The sequence below is a fragment of the Mastomys coucha genome, unplaced genomic scaffold, assembly GCF_008632895.1.
Source record: "Mastomys coucha isolate ucsf_1 unplaced genomic scaffold, UCSF_Mcou_1 pScaffold14, whole genome shotgun sequence".
NCBI classification, from domain to species: Eukaryota; Metazoa; Chordata; class Mammalia; order Rodentia; family Muridae; genus Mastomys; species Mastomys coucha.
Window position 1 is genome coordinate 47,377,590 of NW_022196896.1, and position 26,503 is coordinate 47,404,092.

At 36.4% G+C, this 26,503-nt stretch overlaps 1 protein-coding gene across 1 annotated transcript in view; it reads right to left on the reverse strand.

The window, feature by feature from the left end:
• Positions 1-11,546: 11,546 nt before the first annotated feature.
• The window catches only part of Crisp1 (cysteine rich secretory protein 1), a 28,277-nt gene continuing 13,320 nt past the window's right edge, over positions 11,547-26,503 (reverse strand). Inside the window, exons 4-8 of the mRNA XM_031368803.1 lie at positions 25,995-26,085; positions 24,203-24,351; positions 20,003-20,100; positions 18,515-18,603; positions 11,547-12,098 (exon numbers count right to left, since the gene is read on the reverse strand). Of these exons, the coding sequence (XP_031224663.1) occupies positions 11,971-12,098; positions 18,515-18,603; positions 20,003-20,100; positions 24,203-24,351; positions 25,995-26,085 (555 nt within the window). The 3' untranslated portion in view covers positions 11,547-11,970. The remainder of the gene's footprint in view (positions 12,099-18,514; positions 18,604-20,002; positions 20,101-24,202; positions 24,352-25,994; positions 26,086-26,503) is intronic.

Genomic DNA, 26,503 nt, shown 5'->3' on the forward strand with positions numbered 1-26,503 from the left:
ATGGCTTATTGTCATTATTTCCATCTTGGTCAAGCTTACAGAATGACATGTATAGCTTGATTATGTTACCCTTCTTGACATGGGAATATTTTTTACCATCCATTGTGATAAAACTTGCCTTTAAAATATTGGCAGTCAAAATATGTAGCTTGAAACTAAAAAGGGTCCCCAGACAGACTCCTTAATTTAACAGGCTAGCAGTCAATGATGGGTAAGATTCTGTGGAGCCTTGCCAACTTAAGACAGAAATGCATTGCTTTTGATAATGCATATTCCATGACTGGTAAGGAAGGTATTCTTGTCAGGAGAACCTAAAACAGATGCAGTCTTGTTTATGAAATAAAAAAGGGGAAGATCTGGTTAGAATTTGGCAGGAATTTGACGTTGCTCTAGGACAAAGAATTAGGCTTAAGATGAATACGGCTGAGGACTGTGTTCTTTGTGTCTTGAAGGGTCTTGTTAAAACTCTGAATATAGTGACCATGGGACTTTGTTTATGCTTTCTTTGTTCCTTAACTACTCTGGTCACGCCTTGTTTGTTCCTTGACTACTGCTTATATCTCAGGAATGACCATTCCTAGTGATATGTACCTAGAATGATATAAAAGTAGACTTGGAAAATAATAAACCCTCTTTAGTTACAAAACTGGCTGGTGTCATGTTATAAAATCTAATTGTCTTTTTTTCTTTCCAATCCTCACTCTCTCCCTCAAGACACTGTTGACTGATTGAGATGGCTTGGTCATTTCAATGTTCATTGACATATGTAGGTGTTGTCTTCAGCAATTTGTGGTAAAGGTCTTGCAACCAATTTGTAAAGAACAACCTATAGTCTTGGCAACAGTACATGTTGTTTGGTGACCGTGGGATCCCATTTGCCAACAACTCAAGTAGAAGTAACTCAGTGCCAGTATTGTAAACTTCATTTGATAACAAGAAATGTCTAATTTGGGCTCTGTCTCCCCCACTATTTGAAGAATTTATTTAGGTCACCATTTTATATGTATATATTTTAGGAAACTTCTGTTATAATAGGTCTCTTTACTACCCTTCAAATGCCTGTTATTAACAGTTTTCCCCTGTAGTCATACTACATTTTTTACCCCCTATCCACTTGATCCTCCAGTTCTAGTCCACCCAGGTCCATCCTTCTATAACTGTCTATTTACTTTTTCTTTACTAGGGATATTTATTGTTCCATACCCCAGTCCTTACTCTATACCTAATCTCTCTGGTTCTATAGATTGTACCTTGGTTAACATTGATTAAATGGTTAACATCCACATAACTTTTAGGAAAAGTATCAGCTCTGTACCCTCAAGACCAAGTTCTTAGCATGAAGGAGATTTGTTTGCCTCAGAGAGACAGGAAAGGGAGTCAGAGCCCCAGACTGGAGATAAAGAATGAAGAAGAGGAGAAAGCGACCACAGGAGTGAGAGAAGGGCATTTGTCCATTAGGACAAAGGACTGCCTCTGGACAGAGAGGAGACAAATGTGGTACATAGGAAAATGGAAATTTATAAAGGTAAAGGGAGAAACTCTGTATTGGAATGAGGTGTTTAATTTTTATTGGGCATCTTAATTAGATGAGCCAAAGTGGGCTTTTGATGGCTGGATTTCAACACTTTGAGAGCTGGACCTTCATAATCAGCCTCTGAAAGAGGAAGTGGTAAACTAATAGTGGTGGTTAGTTTTGGAAATGTAATCTAAAGGTTGTTAGCAAGGCATGGGGAAAGAGAGAGGACACAGCCTGCCAGTGCCCTGTCCCCCACAATTGAGCAGGCCAGAGTCTTTATCTTTTTGGATCTGACTTATTTCACTAAGAATGATTTTTCTCTGTGGTTCCATTTATTTATTTGTGAATTTTATAGCTTTTTTTAAATGGCTGAGTAATATTCCATGGTATAAATGTATGAAATTTTCTTTATCCATTCATCTGTTGAGCGACATGTAGGTTGTTGTCAATAACTGGCTATTATGAATAAAGCAGTAATGAACATGTTTACACAAGAGTCACTGTGTCAAGATGAAGTGACCTTTACTATATCCTGTAGTTGTTTAAATAAAAATGACCTACATAGACTCATATAGTGAAAGCTTAGTCTCCAGGGAATGGAATTCTTTAAATGAATTAGAAGGACTATTGTGAGCGTCTACTTATGTATTAGTCAGTTACTGTTAGAGCCTCTCACAAGACAGCTATATCAGGCTGGATTGTCCTTCCTTCTGTCTCTGCTTACTAGTTAGTCTCTGCAACTCCTTCCATGGGTACTTTGTTCCCCATTTTAAGAAGGAGTGAAGTGTCCACATTTTGGTCTTCCTTCTTCTTGAGTTTCTTGTGGTTTGTGGATTGTACTTTGTGTATTCCAATCTTCTGGGCTAATATCCACATATCAGAGAGTGTATACCATGTGTGTTCTTTTATGATTGGGTTACCTTACTCAGGATGATATTCTCCAGATCCATCCATTTCCCTAAGAATTTCATAAATTCATTGTTTTTAATAGCTGAGCAGCACTCCATTGCTTAAATGTACCAAAATTTTTGTATCCATTCCTTTGTTGAGGGACATCTGGGTTGTTTCCAGTTTCTGGCTATTATAAATAAGTCTGCTATGAGCATGGTGGGGCATGTGTCCTTATTACATGTTGAAGCATCTTCTGGGTATATGCCCAGGAGTGGTATTGCTGGGTCCTCAAGGAGAACTATGTCCAATTTCTAGAGGAACCACCAAATTGATTTCCAGAGTGGTTGTACCAGCTTGCAATCCTACCAACAATGAAGGAGTGTTCTTCTTTCTCCACAACCTCTCCATCATCTGCTGTCACCTCAGGTTTTTATCCTAGCTATCCTGACTGGTATGAGGTAGAATCTCAGGGTTGTGTTGATTTGCATTGCCAGAATGAGTACAAGGTCTCCAATGAAGGAGCTAGAGAAAGGACCCAAGGAGCTGAAGGGTTTGCAGCTCCTTAGGATGAGCAACAATATGAACTAACTAGTACCTTCATAGATCCCAGGGACTAAACTATCAACCAAAGAGTACACATTGTGGGACTAATGGCTCCAGCAGCATATGCATAGTAGAGGATGGCCAAGGAGGTCATCAATGGGAAGAGAGGCCCTTGGCCCTGTGAAGGTTCTGTGCCCCTGTGTAGGGGAATGCCAGGGCCAGTAAATAAGAGAGGGTAGGGTGACAAGCGGGGGCGGTGGGAAGGAAACAGGGGTTTGTTGTTGTTTTTCATTTTTTTGTTTTGGGGAGTTTTTTTGGAGGGGGGAGAACTAGGAAAGGAGATATTGTATGACATGTAAATAAAGAAAATATCTTTAAAAAAAGGAAGGATTAGGAAATGTGACCTTCTTGGAGGGATTTTTGTCACAGAGGATGTACTTTTAAGTTTAAGAGGCATATAACAAGGAAAGTTCTCTCAAGCTATTGACCTGCAGACCACAGTATAGCTCTCCATATATGCTGCCAAGTTCCCTGCTGTGGTGATAACTAAGTGTCTGTAACTGTAAGCAAGCAAACCCTGTATAAATACATTCTTCCATAAGAGTTTCCTTAATCATGGTGACTCTTCACAGCAATTGATTGAAAGGCCTTGAGGTAAAACAATTCACATCTTCCTATGGAATTCCACACAGATTTCCAAAGTGTACAAGTTTGTAAACCCTTCTGCAATGAAGGAATGTTCCCCTTGCTTCACATCCTTGTCACCATGAGTTGTCACTTGTATTTTTTACTTTAGCCATTCTGACAGGTGTAATATAGAACCTCAGTCATTTTAATTTGCATTTCTAAAGACTAAGGATGTTTAACCTTTCTTTAAGCATTTCTCAGTCACTGGGAATTTCTTTAATGAGAATTCTCTGTTTAGATATATACTTCATCTTTAATACAGTTATTTTATTTTTGAAATCAAGTATCTTGAATTCTTGATATATTTTGGATATTAGTTCTTTATCAAATGTAGAATTAGAGAACATCATTTACATTTTATAGGCTGATATTTTTTCCTCTTAACTGTATCCTTTGCTATATAGACACTTTTTAGTTTCTTGAGGTCCCATTTATTAGTTGTTGATCTTTGTGCCTGTGTTATTGATATTTTGTAAAGGAAATTGCCTCCTGTGCAATACATTCAAGTCTTTCTGTTCCAGGCTTTCTCTTGTATCAAGTTCAATGTGTCTGGTTTTATGTGGCAAACTTTGAATCATTTGGAATTGTGTTTTATGCAGGGTAACAGGTATGAATCTATTGGCATTCTTCTACTTGCAGCCATTCAATTTGAAGAGCATCATTTGAGAAGATGTTGTTTTTCCACCCATTTATACTTATGGCTTCTTTATCAAACCTCAGGTATCCATAGGTCTTCAATTCAATTCCATTGACCAAGATGTTTGATTTTATGTCAATTCATACTTGTTTTTTATTATTACTGTAGCTTTGTAGTATAGACTGAGATAAGGAATGGTGTGACCTCAGTTCATCTATAGTTCATGTATCCTAGCCATTCTGACTGGTGTGAGGTGGAGTCTCAGGGTTGTGCTGATTTGCTTTGCCAGGATGAGTACAGTTCATCTCTCAGCTCATCTATAGTTCAGTATTATTTTAGCAGTGTTTATGTGTGTGTTTGTGTGTGTGTGAGTGTGAGTGTGTGTATGTATGTATGTTTGTGTGTGTGTTTGTGACCTTGAGTACTATTTTGTTAAGGATTGTGAATAATTGTATTGGAATTTTATGGGGATTGCATTGAATCTGTAAATTGCTTTTGGTAGAATGGCGTGTTCACAGTATTAATCTTACTGATCCATGAACATGCAAGATCTTTCCTTCTGATACCTTCTTCAATTTTCTTCTTTAAAGACTTGACTTTTATATCATGTATGCCTTTCACTGGCTTATCCCCCAAGATATTTTATATTATTTGAGGTTATTGAAAAAGGCATTATTTCATGATTTCTTTCTTAGTCTATTTGTCATTTGTATATAGGAAAGATACTAATTTTGTATCCAGCTACATTGCGGAGTATGTTTATCTCCAATGTGTTTATAATCTTTGTAGGTCCTGGTGATATTTTGAGGGTCCTCATATATACAATCTATCATCTGCACATAAAGATATTTTGACTTCTTCCTTTCTAATTTGTATCCCCTTGATATCCTTCAGTTGTCTTATTGTTCAAACTAAGTCTACAAATACTATATTGATCATGTATAGAAAGTATAGATCCTATCATGTTCCTGATTTAAGTGAAATTATGTCAGTTTTTATTTTCTATCCATTTTTGTTGATGCTGTCTATGAGCTTGCTGTAAGAACTGCTTTTATTTTATTTATGTCCCTTGTATCCACATTTTCTTCAGGATTTTTATTATAAAGGGGTGCTGGATTTTGTCAAGAACCATATCTCCACATAAGATAATCATATGTATTTGTTGTTATTTTTCAGATTGTTTATAAGTATATTGCATTTATTTTTTTTATATTGAACCATTCCTAGATCTCTGGGATGAGGTCTACTTGATCATGGCAAATGATCTTTAATGATCTTTTTAATGTTGATGTATTCTTGGACTCATTCTGCAAAAAGTTTTTCAGTATATTGTCATCTATGATTGTAGGAGAAATTGGTCTATAATATTGTTTCTTTGTTAAGGCTTTGTATGTTTTGAGTGCAAGGGCACCCAAATTCATAAAACTCACTTTACTAAAGCTCAAACCTCACATTGGACAAAAACCCCACCAGAGAACTGCTAAGCCTGATAAACAACTTCAGCAAAAATGGCTAGATATAAAATTAACTCAAACAAATCAGAGGCCTTCCTCTCCTCAAGGATAAACAGACTAAGAAAGAAATTATGGAAACAACACCCTTCACAATAGTCACAAGTAATATAAAATATCTTGATGTGACTAACTAAGCAAGTGAAAAATCTGTTGACGGGAACTTCCAGTCTCTGAAGAAAGAAATCAAAGATGTCAGAAGATGGAAAAATCTCCCATGCTCATGGATTAGCAGGATTAATATAGTAAAAATGGCCATCTTGCCAAAAGCAGTCTACAGATTCAATGCAATCCTTATCAAAATCCCAACAAAATTCTTCATAGAGTTAGAAAGAGCAATTTGCAAATTCATCTGGAAAAATAAAAAACTCAGGATAGTGAAAACTATTCTCAACAATAAAAGCACTTCTGGCAAAATCACTATCCCTGACCTCATTCTGTACTACAGAGCAATTGTGATAAAAATTGCAAGGTACAGTGACAAGCAGGTAGATGAATGGAATAGAACTGAAGAACCAGAAATGAACCCACACACTTCTGGTCACTTCATCTTTGACAAAGGAGCTAAAACTATCCAGTGGGGAAAAGATAGCATCTCAACAAATGGCGCTGGTTCAACTTGCAGTTCGAATACAGAAGAATGCAAAACAATCCATTCGTATCTCCTTTTACAAATCTCAAGTCCAAGTGGATAGAGAACCTCCACATAAAGCCAGATACACTGAAACTAATAGAAAAGAAAGTGAAGAAGAGCCTCGAGCACATGGGCACACGGCAAAATTTCCTGAACAGAACACCAATACCTTATGCTCTAAGATCAATAATTGAGAAATGGGACCTCATAAAATTATAAAGCTTCTGTAAGGCAAAAGACACTGTCAATAGGACAAAACAGCAACCGACAGATTAGGAAAAGATATTTACCAATCCTACATCTGATAGAGGGCTAATATCCAATGTATCCAATGAACTCAAGAAGGTAGACTCCAGAGAACCAAATAACTGTATTAAAATATGGGATACAGAGCTAAACAACTGAGGAGCACCAAATGGCTGAGAAGCACTTAAAGAAATGTTCAACATCCTTAGTCATCAGGAAAATGAAAATTAAAACAACTCTAAGATTCCACCTCACACCAGTCAGAATGGCTAAGACCAAAATTTCAGGTAACAGCAGATGCTGGTGAGTTTGTGGAGAAAGAGGAACACTCCTCCATTGCTAGTTGGACTGCAAGCTGGTATAACCACTCTAAAAATCACTTTGATGGCTCCTCAGACTTGAGGAATATCACTCCTGGGCATATAACCAGGTGATGTTCCAACATGTAATAAGGATACATGCTCCACTATGTTCATAGCAGCCTTATTTATAATAGCCAGAAGCTGGAAAGAATCCTTTAACAGAGGAATGGATATAGAAAATGTGGTAAATTTACACAATGAAATATTTCTCAACTATTAAAAACAATGAATTTATGAAATTTGTAGGCAAATGGATGAAACTAGAAAATATCATCCTGAGTGCAGTAACTCAATAACAAAGGAACATACATGGTATGGACTTATTAATAAGTGGATATTAGCCCAAAAGCATGGAATACGTAAGATACAATTCACAGACCACATGAAGCTCAAGAAGAAGGAATACCAAAGTGAGGATATTTTGTTCTTTCTTAGTAGGCAGAACAAATATTCATGAGAGTAGATACAGAGAAAATGTGTAGAGCAGAGACTGAAAAAGAAGGCCACCCAGAGACTGCCCCACTTGGGGATTCATCCCATATACTGTCACCAAACCCAGACACTATTGTGGATGCCAATAAGTGCTTGCTGACAGGAGCCTGATATAGCTGTCTCCTGAGAGGCTCTGCCACTGCCTGACAAATACAAAGGTGGATGCTCTCAACTAACCAATGGACTGGGCACAGCTTCCCCAATGGAGAAGTTAGAGAAAGTACCCAAGGAGCTGAAAGGGTTTGCATCCCCATAGGAAAAACAACAGTATGAACGAACTAGTACCCCCAGAGCTCCCAGGGTCTAAACCACTAACCAAAGAGTACACATGGAGGGACCCATGGTTCTAGTGCACATGTAGCAGGGGATAGCTTTGTTGTTCATCAATGGGAGGAGAGGCCTTTGATCCTGTGAAGGCTTGATGCCCCAATGTAGGGGAATGCCAGGACCAAGAAGAGGAAGTGGGTATGTTGGTGAGAAGAGGGAAGGGGAAGAGGATAGGAGATTTTTGGAGGGAAAACCAGGAAAATGGGATAAAATTTGAAATGTATATTTTAAAAATCTAATTAAAAAGATAAATAGATAGATGATAAATAAATAGATGACAGTACTCTATATCTTACTATAGAGATACTTACTCATCTATGTTAACTGTGGCTGTAATTATAATAGATTTAAAAATCCCCAAAACCACACAAATGTCAGTCATCTGTTGAATGGATAATGAAAATGTGTTGCAACTTTAATAAAGACATATCATTCATCTGGTAAGACAAATAAAACATGAAAAGCACAGTTGGATGGATAAAGCATGAAGCTGGAAGCAACGAATCTGAAAGGGAAGTACTGAGAAATCTGAGCGAGGCATATTTTCTCACATTAGTGGTTGTGAGTAGTGAGTCTTCAGATACGCACATTTCCTTTATAATGTTCATAGAAGTCAAGAAGCTAGTATGAGACCACAGGAAGTGGAGTTCATAAAAGGGCATGTGCTATTTATAATAATTTGTTTGTGTAGATTGTTAATCTCATGTCAGAAACCATTGAATATTGAATAAGTTATATGTAGTAAGAATATTTTAATAAATGCCATCACAAGATTTAAAAAAGAAAGAAAGAAAGAAAGCACTAAAGTAGTCAGATTTGTTAACCTGGCAGGCTTTTTCTTCAAGAAAAGGAAAGAATTTGTTCTCTTATCTAAAATCCTCGTGACCTTTTGCTATTCAGTGCAGGTAACCTTTACCCTAAATTCCATCAAATGCTAAAGATTGTTAAGGCCCTCGTCTTGAGCCTTGTCTCTCAGTGAATAAAAGCCATCCTTATGTATTCTGAATTAACAGAACCCATCCATGTGCTTATTACAAATCCTTTCTCCATAGGTCCTCATCCTGAACACTTTCTCTGTCCACAACAACCCATTCTTATGATAAAGGTCACAGGTGCTTCATTAAGGAGATGTAATTTGCAGTGGAATATCTATATAGCCTTGTCTAAAGCTTTGTTGGGATAATTCTCATATAGAACATTTTCCCTAAAGTTTTATTTTATTTAAATGTATAAGAAATATAAACTGGCCTGGCTCCAGAAGTTTTAACCCAGTACTAGTCCAGTCTTAATTTCACGCAAATTGCTTTCCTGCTAGCTGTGATGGTTGCAGGGAATCCCTACTGCAGATAAACACACACAACTAATGTAATAGTAGCTCAGCACCAGTGATGTTTTGAGAAGAAAGAGGGTCAGGGAATCCCTGGGAAATAATGACCTAGTTCACCTAAGGACTGCGAAGGCAACACTTCCCAGTACGTTACATTTAAACGTGTACCAGAAAAGTCTCAAAAAAAAAATCTGAAAAAAGGGGCTAGGCATGATTTCTGGGCCTGGGCTAGAAGGATTTTACCCTGAAGGAGAAACTTCAAGTGCAGGCAGGCACAGGTTTCTGTTACTCTTGCAAAACCACAAGTTGTGAGTCAGTAGCTCAATGCATGTCTGAGATGGAAAGACGTCTAAGATAATCCTGCCTATAAAGGGCTAAGAGAAATGAAAAGGAAATTAATCCTGGGAAGAAAGCTCAGGCTCCTGCTTTGTTAAAAAGTTGCTTAAGAAATGCATTAGAGCCCTCTGCTGGTGCATTACATCAATGCATCTACATGGATGAACAGATTTCAAAAGTGAGATACCGTTTCTTTGAATGTAAATGAAACTTTAGAATCCAATTTACCTCCACGCCCTGTTCATACATTACTCGGCTTTATTTAGGCTACAGAATCTGCTTGAGGTTTTTTTCTGGTTTTTTGTTTGTTTGTTTTGTTTTGTTTTGTTTTTTAATTCATTTTTATCTGTTTACAGTAACTTTGGTATTTGCAAAACCTTATAGGCTAATAAAGACTTTTTCCATAACCCAGTGGCATTTAGATGAATGAACGACCCAAACATCCATCAGATAGCTCACAACATAAGTAAAAGTTCAGAAATGATCCCGTTTCGCCAGAATGGTGCCTTTTGGAAGAAGTACTAAACAGTGGGTATAGTCTGCCATCTAGTGGTCAGCTGGATTAACTTTCCTAGAAAATTGCTGTGGTTTAAGTGGTTGGGATTTCTGAACTTTTCTTCTAGAAACAATGAAAAACCGTTCCCTTAATGAGGCTGCAGACTTCACAGTAGTAAACTTCCGTGTTGAATTCTCCTCCCCTTTCCCATAAAAGTATGCAAACACAGTAAAGGCTCATTTAAACGCTGGAATTGTGATACATACCCATTAGTAATAGCAGTTTGGGATGAATGAGCACAGAATTATATATTAGATGTGGTCCTCTTGCAGTGATGTAGTAGTGCCCTTTTATGTCAAGAAAATAAAACGTAAAATCGTAGAATTAATTAACATCACTGTGAATCAATATTTAGTCCAGACATTTGAAAGAGCCCCCCCTGGTTTTTGTCTCCACATAAAGTGTGTGGACAGTGTGCTATTAAACTGTTGATACTGTGGTAAATAAAGGATGTGACACAGGACATATGTGGATCTTTTGCTCCACAAACATCTGTTTTCTATTTATTTTTTGCTTCTCTTCTCTTACTGTGATGTAACAAACCTGTTACTTCTGTATTTATTCTGAATGCCACTCTTTTCCATATTGCTGTATATTTCTCCTGCTTTTCATTAATGGGTTTGCATGTACCCATAAATACACACATGTGTTGGATGCTGGAATCAGAGTATAGATATCCTCTCCTGAAGTGCTTATAGCTTTACAGTGTTGTAATGTAAGTGTACTGTTGCGTACAAAAATGGCCTTAGTGAGCTATGGTTCTGAAGGGTGTAGGAAAGTGCCCTACTGTTTGCCTCACATTTTATGGAAATACATCCCAATAAATCAATTTGGATTACATAAAATTCCCATCTTCAAAGCTAAACATGGTTTGTATTCATGGTGTATATGAAAAAAAAAGAAAGAACAAGAAAGAAAGAAACAGGAACTTAAGGAATTTTGCACTACAACTATTTTCAGAAGAAAAAGGTGATTTCAAATATCAGAATTTGTATATTTCTGTATTCCTTGCAATGTTTCTTTGATATTCAGACTTGCAGATTTTTAAATTCCATTTGAACTGGCAAGGTTCACGGCCGCTAAATAAACCAGTATACGAAGAACACATCACAATATCATCATGTATTGTTTCACTTTCTGTTTTCTTTAATTAGAACTGTATACAGAACTATTTATAAGACATAGTTTTTCTAGTGAAGTAGTATAATGTGGCCAATTTAAAGGGTTAGATATTTCAAATAATTTGGCAGCCTGGTATTATGTCCATTCCGTTATGGTGTTAGGAACACAATAATTTGGGAACGGAGTGCTCAGTGGTGTAGGAGGGCACTGGAGAAATAGAGGTGAAGGGACAAGGAACCCAAACACAGTCTGGCTCTCATTCCCCCATATCACAAACATGCTGCATGCTGAGATATGAATGAATTGGGAAGGCATTATGACTCTTACTTCAAATTGAGGCCTGACTCTTGTTTGTTTGGTGAATATTTTTAATGTGTGATTTAAAATAGAATGAAAAGTTAGACAAAAGCTATTAAGGTTCTGGGGAACTGGGGGTGTTAGGTAAAAGCTATTTTACTGCAAGTTACGATGAAGGACTCATTCATTAGTCGGATTATATTGACCTACACACCTCAAGTTACTTGTATTAATTTGGGGCAAGCATTTGACTTGTCCTTTCGTTAAACAAGGAAATTTAAAGCTGTGTTACTACATGGCAGTGGTCACAGTCTTGATGAAAATATATTGATGTCTATAAATGATGGTTAAAAAATTATGTTCTTGAGCATAATTTTAAAAAAACAAATGAAATTCAGTAGAAAGTCTTACAGTACATGACATTAAGGTGAAATAAACAATCCTGAAAACACCCTTTATCTTCACAGCATAGTAGCAAATGCTAGGTTATTTTATTTCAGTTGTACACAGACAAGAAGCCTTGCAGAATGGCTGGACAGCTGGATGTGAGCATCCATAAAGTTTTACCTGCTTATCACAGTTGTTATATTCATCATAATAAGTGCAGGGATTAGCTGAAAAACAAAAAGAAGGGTATGCAACATTGTGATTAAAACAGATGTGACCATTGAGGAAAGACGTTATCTTCCTATGATGCCAAGAGAAATGTTGTATATAATAAAGGATTAATTTGATTAAGGGAAGCGTATTAGGTCTGAATGCAAGGCAATTGAATGCAAGAAGACCTTGAATCAGGTCTTCTTGAAGTAAAGGACAAAATGCTATGAAGCACTTTTATTCAAACTCATTTTTATAATTGGCAACACTATACCTGAACAGACAAGAGATGAGTAACCTTTGCAATTACTCATTTTGAGAACAATAATGCCATGACAATAATGATAAAACACTGATATTTCAGTGACTTTTAAAAGTGTCTCTGAGGTTTATCATTGAAGGATATAGACATTCCTTTTTCCATTAATTAATTTCTTTATTTACTTTACATCCCTACATCTGCCCCCTCTCTTACCAGTATCCCCTTCCTACAGATCCCCCCATCTCTTTCTCCTCTGAGAGGGTAGAGGCCTCCCTTTGGTATCACCCTACTCTGGCATATCAAGTCTCTGTGGAATTAGGCTCATCCTCTTCCACTGAGGCCAAACAAGGCAACCCACAAAGGGGAACTATATCCACAAACAAGCAACAGGTTCAGGGACTGCCCCTGCTCCAGTTGTTGGGGGACCTCTATAAAGACCAAGCTACACATTTGCTATGTATTTACAGGAGCCTAGATCCTGCCCATCATCACTCTTTGGTGGATGGTTCAATCTCTGGGGGCCCCCAAGGGTCCAGGTGAGTTGGCTTTCTTGGTCTTCCTGTGAAGTCCCTATCCTCCTGTGGCCTGCAATACTTCTCCCTACACTGCAACAAGATTCCCATAGATCCAAGCGAAAGAAAAAAGAAAAAATGCTCTTCAACCAAGTCTCTCCAAAGTCATGTTAATTCCAGTGGCTAAACAGGCATGAAACTATCATCACAGGAAATTCATCATCTGAGAGATCTCAGTAATTGGTTTTACTGTAGGGAAATGGGGAAAACATTCAAACTAATTAAAGAACTGCCATCATAGCCCCTTCCTCAAGGTAAAGAAATACAGCATAATAGGAGATCCTCCTACTTGTGAGAAAAGAATTAAGTCTAGGTTGTGGACTCAGAGCCCTTTAAGAAACTCAACATGGAGAAATTCAGTAATAGGAATTGTCCAGCTCCTACCTGTAAATAACTGCTCTTGAACTGAGCCTCTAGACCTGTGTCAGTTAGGTCATTATAAACTTTCTCCACCATCCCTCTGATGTGGAAAAAGACACACTTAATTTATACAAAGTAATAATATCCAAGTACAGGAAAGTTTTGTTTGCCCTCCTTATTTAACTCAACATATATCCTGATATGTTGTGTAATTAGCAACTCAAAATGGAATGTTCAAAAGGAGATTCTCAAGAGCAGTGTCCTGACATATTCCATCCTCCGCTGCTCAGGAAAACAAAGAGTTGCACAGTTTTTCAGTGTGGAAGGAAAGAAACTTTGAACAAGGAATTCTGTACTTGACAATGTTATGTTTAGAAATGAAGGAAAGATAAATACATAATCAGAAAAATTAGGTCAAAGGGAATTTATTTAGCATACCTGTCCTACAGAAAAAATGCTACAGGTGATTCTTTAAGCTGAACAAATTTAACTATAAAAAGAACAGTGGAAACCCTGGAATTATAAAGGTCAGTGAAAATACTAATTCTACACACAGATTCAGGATGCGCCAATACTATAAATATGATGCATAAGCTGCCCTTCTCTTTAGTATAAATACTAAAACTAAAATAATAAAATTAATGCCAGGATCTTTAATATACTGAAGTAAGAGACTTAGAAAAGATGTAAAGTGTGATTTTAAAAAGAATCTAACAGAAGAGAAAACAATCTGCAAATACAGTATTTTAAAAATCAAAGTATCCTCCATTTATTTTCATTATTTTAAATTTCTGTCATTTCTAAATTCTATAATACAAAATGTAACAGGGGGTATCTGACTTCTGATGCTGTTACTTACTTGACAACCTACTGCTAAGAAAATATCTATAATAGAAAACAAACAAAAATAAGCCAGAAATCAAAGTGTACTATCATATTAAGTAACCTAACTGCAAGAAGACTGTGAGAGAGGAAGAAAAGGGGCTATTTGAAAATTTAAAAGCAACTTTGAACATGGCTGCTATGAGACCATATCTATTATTGATGACTTTGAATGTAAGTAAATAGATTTTCGTTTTCCTCCTAAAAGACGTAGTAAATGAATAAACAGTAAACAAGACAACACTTAAATATATGTTGGTTGCAAGAAAGTCACTGAGGATACACACTAATAGGTAGTTTTGTGAATGAATTAAGATATGCCATGATAATAAAATTCAGATGAAAACAAGCATCACTCCATTAATAGATAAAATGGACTTCAGAAAAAATCAAAAGAAGTCATTATATAATGATAAACAGGAAGTGGGTAAAATAACAAAAATTCTAAGTGCATATGCATAAAAGCTACTAAATACACAAACCAAACATTAGTCACCTTCCAAGAAGTGATGCATGAGGACCTTAACACCCCACTGTCATCAATGGACATATTGTACATGAGGAAACTCAAAAATGGAGAAGTAAATTTAAGATGAAGACCAAACACACATAATTTATTTATGAACAACCAATAAAATGAGAACAAAACAGGGACTCTCTTTACAAGTGCTGGCTTCATAAGTGGCATGAACTATAGTTTATAATGTTTTAATTTAAAATTTAAATTAATGGATTTATTTAATATTAAAATATTTTAAAATTTGATACTTCAATATAGTATTTTCACCATTTTTACTCTTTGTGTTTCCTCATCTAATCCCACCAATGTTTCTTCCTCTCTCTCTTTTTAATTGATGACTCTTCTTTATATGTTTTATGTGTGACATGACTTGGACAATCTGACAAGGGACTCATCCCTAAAAGAAAACTGATTCTCTCTCTCTCTCTCTCTCTCTCTCTCTCTCTCTCTCTCTTTCTCTCTCTCTCTCTCTCTCTCTCTCTCTTTCTCTCTCTCCCTCCCTCCCTCCCTCCCTCCCTCTACCTCTCTCCTTTCTTTCACTTTCCCTTTAATTCCCTTTCTTTTTCCTTTTATAATTTATTATTATTTTCTCTTTGTAGCTGCCCACGTTAATTTGTATGCTGCCGCAATTCTCTAGAGGTGTATTTTTATATTAATACTGTCCTGTTTTGACTAATATAGCTTTGTAGTATATAGTAAAGCTGGTTATTACAAGGCCTGGTATCTCTCGTTTTCTCAAGATTGCTTTGACTATTTTTAATTATTTTATTAATTTATTTTACATTCCATCCAAAGTTTCTACTTTCTATACTCCTCTCCTCCCAATTTTTCCTCCCTCCCTCCACAATCTCCTCTCACCGCACTCTCCCATCTACTTTTTCTCCCCTGTTTCTCTTTAGAAATTGAGATGTTTCCAGTGGATAACAAACAGCCTGGCATATAAAGATATTAAGTTACAGTAAGATACTCCCTTTTAAATCAAGAACTAGTTGCCTGTAGGTTTTTGTCTAGAGTTGGAGCCTTTTCAGATTGTGACATGCACAATCCAAGCTTAATATCTTTGATTCCTGGGTCCAAAGTCCGTACTCTCTTCAGCAACAGTGTTTTTACTTTCAAGCTCTGGCTGGCAGGCATGGCATTGGAAATAGACTTTTTTGTTTTAGGAGTCTCTTAGACACTCTTGACCAACAATTGAAAGGGGGGTTCCACATCTGGCTCTCGAGATTTTGTTATGTAGTCTATGATTTGGGGAGAAGCACTGGGGGGGGGGAGCATTATTACTCTAAGTCATATAATTAGATTTTAAACTATGTATGTATTTTGAACTAAATATAAAATATTTCCCTACCATACTTTTAAACATCCTTACAGTTATATATTCCTCAGTCCTCCCTCTCCCCATATATTGTCATTCTTCCTTTATCCCCAGTTATAGTCTCCTTTCTGTATTTCCCAATTTCACTTTCATAGTGGCTGTGTCCTACTCCCCCTCTTCTAGAGCTGACAAACCCACACTGGGCTCCCTTTCCCTTTCACTATTCTGTAGGTTACTCCAGGTATTTGCATCCAAAACTTTGGAGCTAAGACTCATAAATAGGAGAGAACATGTGGCATTTAATTTCTGGGCCTGGGTTACCTCAAGCAATATAGTATTTTCCATTTTCACCCATTTCTATGGAAAATATTTTATTTCAAGATATTTTGAAGGTGGAGCAGAATTCCACGGTATATACACATACCATATTTTGACTATCCATTAATCTGTGGAATAGGTTCATGTTTTCATTTCCTAGCTATTGATTTTGTGAGTGGAGTGCCAATGACCACTATTACATAAGAATATGTGGAGAAGGATGCCAGCTCCTTTAGGCATATGCTAAGGAGTGCTATATCTCAATGGCAATATAAGAGAGATCAGAAAAATCTAGTATCAGAAAGATCCTGAGCTGAAGAATAATGGTCAGCTTACAAAAATTCCACACTGATTGTAATGGTACAGTCACTCTGGAAGTCAATCTGGAGGTTCCTCAGAAAATTGGAAATAGCTCTACAGAAAGACCCAGCTGTACCACTACCGGGCATATATCCAAATATGTCTCACAGTGCTACAGGGACACATTCTCCACTATGTTCATCTTAGCCTTATTTATAATAGCCAGAAGCTAGAAACAACCCAAATGATCCACAAAGAATGGATACAAAAAATGTGGTTCATTTACACAATGGAATAGTATTCAGTAATTAAGAACAAGATCATTATGAGTTTTGCAGGCAAATGGATGGAACTAGAAAATATCATCCTGAGTGAGGTAACTCAGACCTAAAAACATGCATGGTATGTGCTCACTAATAAGTGGATATTAGCAAAAAAAAAAAAAAGTACACAATACCTAGGGTACAATCCACAGAATTCAAGAAGATTAACAAGCAGAAGAGACTAAGTGAGGATGTTTCAATCCCACTTGAGAGGGAGATGAAAATCATCACGGAGAAAAGGAACTGAGTGGGAAAGGGAAGGGAATGGGAAAAGGGAATGTGATCAGGTATGAGGTGGGGAAGAGACAAGAAAGAAGCCCTAAGGACCAGCAGAATGAATGGAAATATGCAACCATGGGGGGTGGACCCTCTAGAAAGTACCAGAGATCTAGGAGGTGAGAGACTGTAAGGACTCAAAGGGAAGGACCTTGGGTGAAATGTCCTACAATGTGAAAAGGGAACTTGTAGAGTCCACCTCCAGCAGAAAGACAGGGCATCAAGTGGAAGGGCATGGTTACTAACCCATAGTTATAATTTCTAAACCAGAATTATTCCTGTCTAAAAGAACTGAAGGCACAAAAATAGAGACGAGACTGAGCAAAACTAGGTCCAGAGACCATTTCTACTCAGGATCTCATCTCAGGGGGAGATTCCAAGACCTGACACTTACTGATGTGTGGCTATCATGGCTGCCCTCTGAAAGGCCCAACAAGCAGCTGATTGAGACAGAGGCAGATACTTACAACCAAGTATTGGACTGAAGTCAGGAATCCGTGTGGTTGAATTGGGGAAAGGCTCGTAGAAGCTAAGGAAGAGGGTAACCCTATAGCAAGACCAGCAGTCTGAACTAACCTGGACCCTTGAGATCTCTCAGACACTGAGTCACCAACCAGGCACCATTCATGAGCTGGTCTAAGGCTCCCAACACTCGTATAACAGAAGACTACCTAGTCTGGCCTCAGTGGGAGAAGATGCACCTAACCCTCTAGAGACTTGAGAAGCAGGGAATGGGGAGGGCTGCCACGGGGAGGGGTATTCTCAGAAGATAAGGGGAAGGATGAATGGGGTGAGGAACTGTGCAAGGGCAGACCTGGAGGGAAGCAATGACTGGACTGTAAAAAAAATAAAAGTGATAATAAAAAAAAATTCCATACTGATATATTACAGGCAAGATGAGGGTTGTGGAACAGCAAGCATTTCACAGAGACTGGTAATACTAAAGGAATAGAGTGTGGTCATCAATAAGGTATCTCAGGAATTGTCTGGGAAAAGCACGCGCTCATATTAATATTTTCCCTAGACTGCCTCTCATTCATAATTTTAAACTTTTGGATAGGAAATTGAGTTTTCATATCTAGTTATGCTAATTCTGACCTCCAGTGAATTACTTAAAAGAGGTTGGATTACTCTGCGTATGAGGGGTAGGGAAGGAGAAATAATATAGATATATCTTGGTGTGATATTAAGATGAAAATCATAGAAATATAGACTGTGGGTTAATGCTTCTCTTAAAGGATGTGTGTTCCCCATATTAATGTGCCAACATCAGGCAATCTAAATGAAACAACAAAGACAACTCACTGCAGAGTCCATCTTCACAGTTATTTGGACAATCGTCACATGGTGAGCCCTCCTTATAAGGCATATTTAATGTGTCTTGATTATTTCCCCTTTAAAAAAATAAAAGAAGTTGAGATATAATGAAAACTGTCAAGGGAAAATATTAACTTACGTCCACTGTCAACAGCCAATTAAAAAGATGGATTGTTTAACCATATTTGCAAACAGAGCTAATACTTACAATGGCTATGTGATCTAGATTTATGGCTATTAGTGCTGCCTTGGCACTCATCCCCTAACAGTTCTGTTTATGAACATTTGAACTTACTTCTCCCCCATCTTTGAGCAATCATGTGCTAACAGGACTCCAGATATTTGTACAATCAAATCCGTCAAGTGGGACTTTAATCAAGAACTTGGAAAAGTGTGGTGGAAAACAGAGTTTAGGGGAAAGAGTACACAAACCATTAGCATTTTTTATCTCATTTTGCACTATATAAATCACAAAAGCACATAAACATAAAAAAACTAAAGAAATTACTGGGTGTAGGAAAGAGTATAGAAGAAATCCATAGATAACGAAATATTTGAAACTTCAGTAAATGCAAAAATTCTTGACTATCAATATCTAAATGTTATTTAGATCACATGCAGTTCTTAGTGCCACTCTTAAAGTTACATAAATGTATTTACTAGTACAAGGAGTACATCTGCTTTCCCCGAAACACTGGATTATATGTTCTAGATTTTATGTCTAGTACCTGTGATGGTAGCATTTAGAATAAGTACATTTAATTTATTTTAAAAGGTTTCTATTTTTGTTTGTACTTATGTGTATGCATGTTTGTATGCATGTATTATATGTACATATATACATGTATATATGCATATATTGCCTTTAAAATTATGTATCCATTAAAATAAAACATTGTATATATACATATACATATGTGTGTGTGTGTTTGTGTGTGTTTATGTGTAAGTGTATAGGTACCAATGGAGGTTTGGTGAGGGCATAGAATTTCCTGAAGCTGGGGTTATGGGCAATCCTGAGACTCTTGTTCTTGGGTACTGGGAATAATTCTTGTCCTTTGCAAGAGCAAAGAGTTCTTTAAATTGCTGAGCCATCTCCCCAGAGTGACATAAATTTTATTTCTAAAGGAAATGTACAAGTCACCATTGGGATCCCAAAGCACAACACAGGGAGCACCATTTGCCTGAATATCCTTTCTTAGCCTAACCCAGTTCAAATTCACTTCCCTGTGTAATAACTCTTTCCAGGGAATGACTAAGATCACCAATAAATTGTCCAAATGGGTATATCTCTCATAACTTACTTAGTAAAATAATGATGAAAAATGAAACATTTTGGGTATATTTGTGACATTTTGTTAACCAACTAACTAGAAAAAAAATGTGGAACATTCATTTATAATATTTGAAACATTAGTCAAAGTTATCATAGGAAAATAAGATACTTGGAAAGAATAATAAACTGGCATTACATACTCATGGCAATAGTGACACACATAGAGATATGTAGCTGCCTTTTGCCTGCGACATGATGCAACATCACAGCCAATGAGGTAGGAAGAGGCCCAGACCATCTGCAAAGATAAGAGATGACTTGATGGCAGATTTTCATATTCCATACTGACTACAATGTCAGCACCACTATCGATATTATATGTAAGCATGCAGGGCACAAAGTGATGGCTCTGTGTTTAAAAGAACTTGCTTCTTTTTTAGTGGACATGACTGACACCACCATCTACCTGGACTGCCAATAACCATCTCTAAATCCAATACCAGGTATCCAAGGCCTTCTTATTACCTGTATGGGAACACTTGCACACATGCACGCGCGCACACACACACACACACACACACACACACACACACACACACACACACACGTTAATCTTAAATAGGAAATCATGTCTTAGGTTTGCATTCTACTTGTCTTATCCAGAAGACAGATATATGAAAAACTCATATATCTTATGCTATATGTTTAGGTCATCTTAATGGAACAAGAATCCTGTTATATTAATTCCCACTAAAAACCAGAATTGGTATCATCTACTCAGCTCATTCTCTCCATGTCAAACATGTACCATGAATATGCTAATATGATAAAGGTTATTTCTGTAAGGATCAAACCCAAGAACAGTGTTTAGCATAGGGTATAATACTTAAATGGTTTTAATGGAAATGAACCAAGCTTGAATTCCATCTCTGTACTTGTGAGCTAGGTAATAATTTTGTTTTTTTGGTTGGTTTTGTTTGGTTGGTTTTAATTTTGTTTTGGTTTTGGTTTTGGTTTGCTTTGGTTTGGATTTAGCAGTTTCTTTTTGAGTGTTTCATTTTCTCATCTGTGATGGATATAATAATGCTGCCCAGTACATGCATTTGTATGGTAAGGGTTAAATATTACAATATTTAAAAAGCTGGAGAAGGAAATAGGGTGATGCAATGGAACCCATTATCTTCTGAAACCTGGGTAGTAGCCTGGCTAGATTTCTCTCAGCCAATACAATACTAAAATATTTAACTAGGTTTTTTCTTAATTCACTACCACCACCTCCACCTTCTTCTTCTTGTCCTTCTTCTTCTTGTCCTTCTTCTTCTTCTTCTTCTTCTTCTTCTTCTTCTTCTTCTTCTTCTTCTTCTTCTTCTTCTTCTTCTTCTTTGTCTTCTTCCTTTTCCTCTTCTTCTTTTCCTCCTCTTCCTCCTCTTCTTTCTTCTTTCTATCACAGTGTTTTCTCAAATATTACTTTCTCTTCACAAATATCCTAGGTGTCAGTCTCTCTTCACACCAGGAAGTATTTAATGGATGATGCAAAAACTCAATGATTGCAAGTTTCCCTTCTCATTCTTTCCCCTAAAGGTGCATTTTCCTTATGAAACTTTGTTAACCTCTGAATGATATAGAATATATACTTGAAAAAATTGCAATAAAAAATATATTAGAAAATCTATTTTGTCATATTTACACTATATATTGATTAGTCTTAAGAGTAGTGAGTGTATTTCTTCCATTTATTCATTCAGTCCATATCCAAGAAAATATACAAATAATGTGAAAAAATGAATATTAATGTATTCTTATGATTCTACAGATAATAACAATATTTTTCTCTTAAAATTTAAGCAAATAAAGGCCAATTTCTTTGATTTTTGAAACTATTTCTTTGGCTTTTAAAATTATGATAATTTTACAGTATTTGCATTTTCCTCTTTCATTTTCTTCCTCCAAACCCTGTTATATAATTTTGCTACTTATTTTTCAAATTCGTGTCCTCTCTTTTTTTTAATTGATGTTTCTTACATGTACATAATTTTTACACATTTTTAAGCACCTTTGACAAATGTGAACAGTCATTTTTATAATTTAGTTGATATGGCATTGAATTGTTTTGATAAATACAAAGTCCATGGGATAAATTGCTGCATAAGACTGAAAAAGCCAAAGCTATTTTGATAGAAGAAAAGGATAAAGTTGGCTTTTGTATGAATAGGTTATAAGACTGGGGTTACGTCATCACTGTTTTGACTGTTTTTCTTTCTTAGGCTCTCTTTCAACCCCTTGGTATTATAAATCACTGGATTAAACTGTTCAATTTTAAGGTATCTTAGATTCTTTGCACATACTGTTTCTGTTCAGTGGTATTGATCTTGAAAGAAAAGATATTTTGCTGATATTTATTTAATAATTCTGTACATACATTAATGACTTTATTTTGAGTTATATCTTTGGGAACTTATAATGTCAATCTTAACTAAGATTTACTTGATGTAAGTTATTAGACTGACCAGTGAACGTTTCTGAGTCTTCTGCTTTGCGAACAATAACTATATTCTAATGTTTTCCATTTTAAATCTTTAAATACTCTTTCTTCTAGTATACATTTTGTTATATTGTATTTAGAGATTCTAGGATTTTTTTCCTTTAAAATTAACTTAGACTCTGTATGGCAGGCAAATGATCATTCCAGTTTTTAATCAAATTAAGTCAATCCCTTTTCTGTTTTCCTCCACTGATTGTTTCCTGCACTTAATATAAATGTAAATTTTATAATGGGTAATATAATCACCCTGTCTCTGTTGTGAACACCTTCTCTATTCCTATTAATCACTCTCTAGCACTCTATAACTAGCACTCTATAACACTAAAACTAAATGAATAAAAAGAAAATTAAGTTAAGAAAATTGTTCTGTTTAAAAAGCAAGATAACAATAAACTACTTAGAATCTTTAACAAGGAGCCTCAAATATTTATAGAATATTAATTAACTGAAAGAAATTAAAGTAGATCTGATGTGGTTTGAAATTGATGCCATTCCTCGACAATGTCAGGTTTTGAACATTTTAACCATCAGTTGGTTGTACTTTGAAAGAAATATGAATGTCCAATTGATAGATGAAAAATGATCAACATATTTAGCTGTTAGAGAAATTTAATCAATATTTTGGTTAAGATTCCATGTCACTGCTCTCACAATGATTCCCCTCCAGAAGAGTAAAAGGACAAATATTATTGATGATGTGGGAAAGGAAGGACTCTTGCATGGTGCTGGTGGAAACATAAACTGGGCATCCGTTGTGGGATTCAGTGTAGAGTTAACTTAAGTCATTGGAAGGAGAACTTCCATAAGTTTAATATTTTCTGGTTGTTTATATGAGGAAATCATGGCCAACATACAATACAAACATGTACTCTTGTCTTTACAATGGTACCATTAACAATAGGCAAGCCAGCCTAGATATCTGGTACCAGATGAATGTGTTAGGAAGATACAGAAGAAAGTTTTTCAAACACTAAGAACAATAGAACATACCATTTTCAGGAAAATATAGAGAGCTGTGAATCTTTTTTTTTTTTTTTGAGGGAATATAGATAGTCTCCATAAGTCAAGGACTGGGTTTTCTCTCACATATGAATTCCATGTGTTAAAAAAGACATGACATTAGAGGGATCATTAGGATGGTGGATGTGGAAATGGAGTGGAGAAAATAAATAGTAAATAAAATGAGTGAATATAATCAGTGCATACATTGCATGTTGAAATCTCATGATAAAACTTACTTTATACAATTAAAACATGCTAATGAAGCTAAGTTGGCTGGGAAAATGGCTCATTTGACAAAATATTTGCCTTCCCACATGAGGACCAGAGTACAGATCTCCAGAACCTATATAAACATTCTAACAGGAGTATTAGGCATTTGGAATTTTACTGCTTGCCTTTTGCTTTCATTTAATCGTAAAAATACAAACCAAAAAATTCTGTTTACCGAGAACCTCATACATGAGCAGTTTGCATCTCCCACTTCAAACTCCTTCCATGAGCTCTTCATTCCTTCTTTAATCATTACTATTACATATAGATCTAGACACATATATGGTGTGTATTCAACCTACTAAGATCTTTTACTATTGCTCATATGTAAATATGTTCAAGGCTGACACTGTTCTTAGCTGAATAGTTACCAACCCCCTGTACTTCAACAAAAAGTTGAGCTCAGGTGGAATTACCCCTGTTGGCACTCAGTCAAGTGGTGTTTTCATTGTCCTGGTTACAATCTGGGAACTAGATTGTTGGGATTTCAAGGGTCATTTTCCTTAGGCCTGAGAAGAAAACCAGTACTTACCTTTTACCGACACATATATCCAGTCATGTGTATATCTGGAAGAATACAGATTACCTGAGTGTAGTGATCAGTTTCGATGTCATCATCTGTGGATGGCCATTCTCCATATTTGAAGTACTTGGACTCATTGTACCACATTTCAATTACTTTTGACCAGGGAGAGGGATAATGTTCCATAAGCATATTTTCTCCACAAAATGTATCTGAAATGAGGAAAGATGGCTGTGTAATATCTTTTATAAGTTTCAACACAGAGTTTCTCCTCATTTTATTTCACAAATGTTTTAATGATCACCTATTGATTGTTTTAAAACTGGAAATAAACTCAGTTGTTTACTGAGTGAGCATGTTGTTCACAATTGTGGTGGGAAATAGCACTGACTGATGATGAGCAAGCTTTAAAATCATGACTGCAGATATCAAACGCTGTCTTTTATCAGGTCAAGGATGATGGTGTAGGTCTGTATGACCACATGGGAGCTGAAAGTAAACCAGCTCTGGAGATGAAAGCAGTTGCAAGGAGGGTACAGGACTAAACCACCAACCAAAGAGTACACATGGAAGGACCCATGGCTCTAGCAACATATGTAGCAGAGGATGGCTTTGTTGGACATCAGTGGGAGGAGAGGCTCTTGGTCCTAAGAAGGCTTGATACACCAGTGCAGGGGGAATGCCAGGACAGGGAAGTGGGAGTGGGTGGGTTGCTGAGTTGGGGGGGAGATGGAATAGGGGGATTTTGGAGGGGAAACCAGGAAAGGGGATAACATTTGAAATGCAAATAAAGAAGATAGCTAATAAAAAAATGTTGGATCCATTTGTCATACATGCATTATGTAGGATATGATATTGAGGAATAATCTGTCTTTCTCTAAAATACCAAGATACCCCCATTGCTTAACACCTTGGCATAAGAGTTTCAATAATCTATAGATATGAAGTTACATTTGTATTTTCTAAAGTTAGTTTGGAAGAGAGCATTGCTTAAAATGTTACATAATTCTGTAGGATGCACTAAAAATTGAGTAGTAGTTATTTAGTTTATATGACAAAACTGAGCCTACCTTTGAGAACTCAAAATTGTTTATCTGGGTACTTTTAGAGTACCTCATATCTTAGTGCCCCCGAACTGAGGAAATCCCCCATTCTGAAATTATGGACAACTAAGAGAGGTTTGAAGGAAAACCTAGATATCCTGACATGCTCCATCCTTTAATGTTGCTAATCATGGTTTCCTCCTGTTGATGAGAACTTAGACTCCAAAAATAAAAGTATCCAAATTTTAAAAATTAAAAACAATGATATCAAGCTACAATCTACTAGAAAGGATAGTTGAGGATCAGTGTAGATTAAATCTGTTAGTGTACTATTGTCTAGTTGTTTGCATGCATGCCTTTTTTTTGAGATGTAATTTATTCGTTAACATTTTTTGTTTAAAAGTCATTTGTGTCTAAACTGTATTACAAGGTCTCACCTGTTGAAGGCTTATTCCCTGGATCCTGGGGATGAGTGGGCTATAGACACTTTGAGAAATGGAGCCAATCTGACAGAGTTAGAACTATGAAGGCATTCATGTCAAGAGTATACTTTCTACCTATTAGTTTTTTTTCTTTCTATCCTACTTCTTTTCTAATTGAGGTGAATAGCATCCTCCACTTTACCATCCATCATCTTATGTGGCCTCAGTTCTGCCCCAAATCATTTAAGCTAAAAAACCGTGGGCTGAACTTTCTGAAGCCATGAACTAAAAATAAACCTCCTCCCTTTAAAGTGATCTCCCCACCCCCAGGAATTTCATTCTAGTGTTGGAAAAACTAATACAAGTTGAGTCATGCAGACCCATACATACTTGGTAGTCGCCTCTCAAGAGGGTCACTCTCTGACTTGTCACAGTACCTCGCCAAGATTCTAGCATTTTCTGCGGCAGCTGAACTCCAATACTATAAGGCAATAGAATACCCAGAAACACAATAAAATTAGCTTTCTCAACCTAAGATTCTTGCTTTTTATAAAAAAATATAATGTGGAATTCGTTACGTCCTTCCTTGCAGAAACCGAACTTTTACATGGTGACATTTCCTTAAATATTTTAGTAGGAACATAAAGAAGACAAGTGTGTAATTCATTTCAGTTTCCTGTTGTATTACAAATTTAAAATTAGGCCCTAACCTTCAGACCAGAACTTGTTTCTTAGAATTTAAGTAAAGAGTTTCAGGAAAACAGACAACAATCAGAAAGCTAACCCAATAACTTGTCAGTTGTTTTACCTCAATGCTGGCTAGTGGTCAACTTGATACAAAAATAGAGTCATCTGGAAAGAGAAAACTGCCCCTGAGGAATTGCCTTCATCATATAATA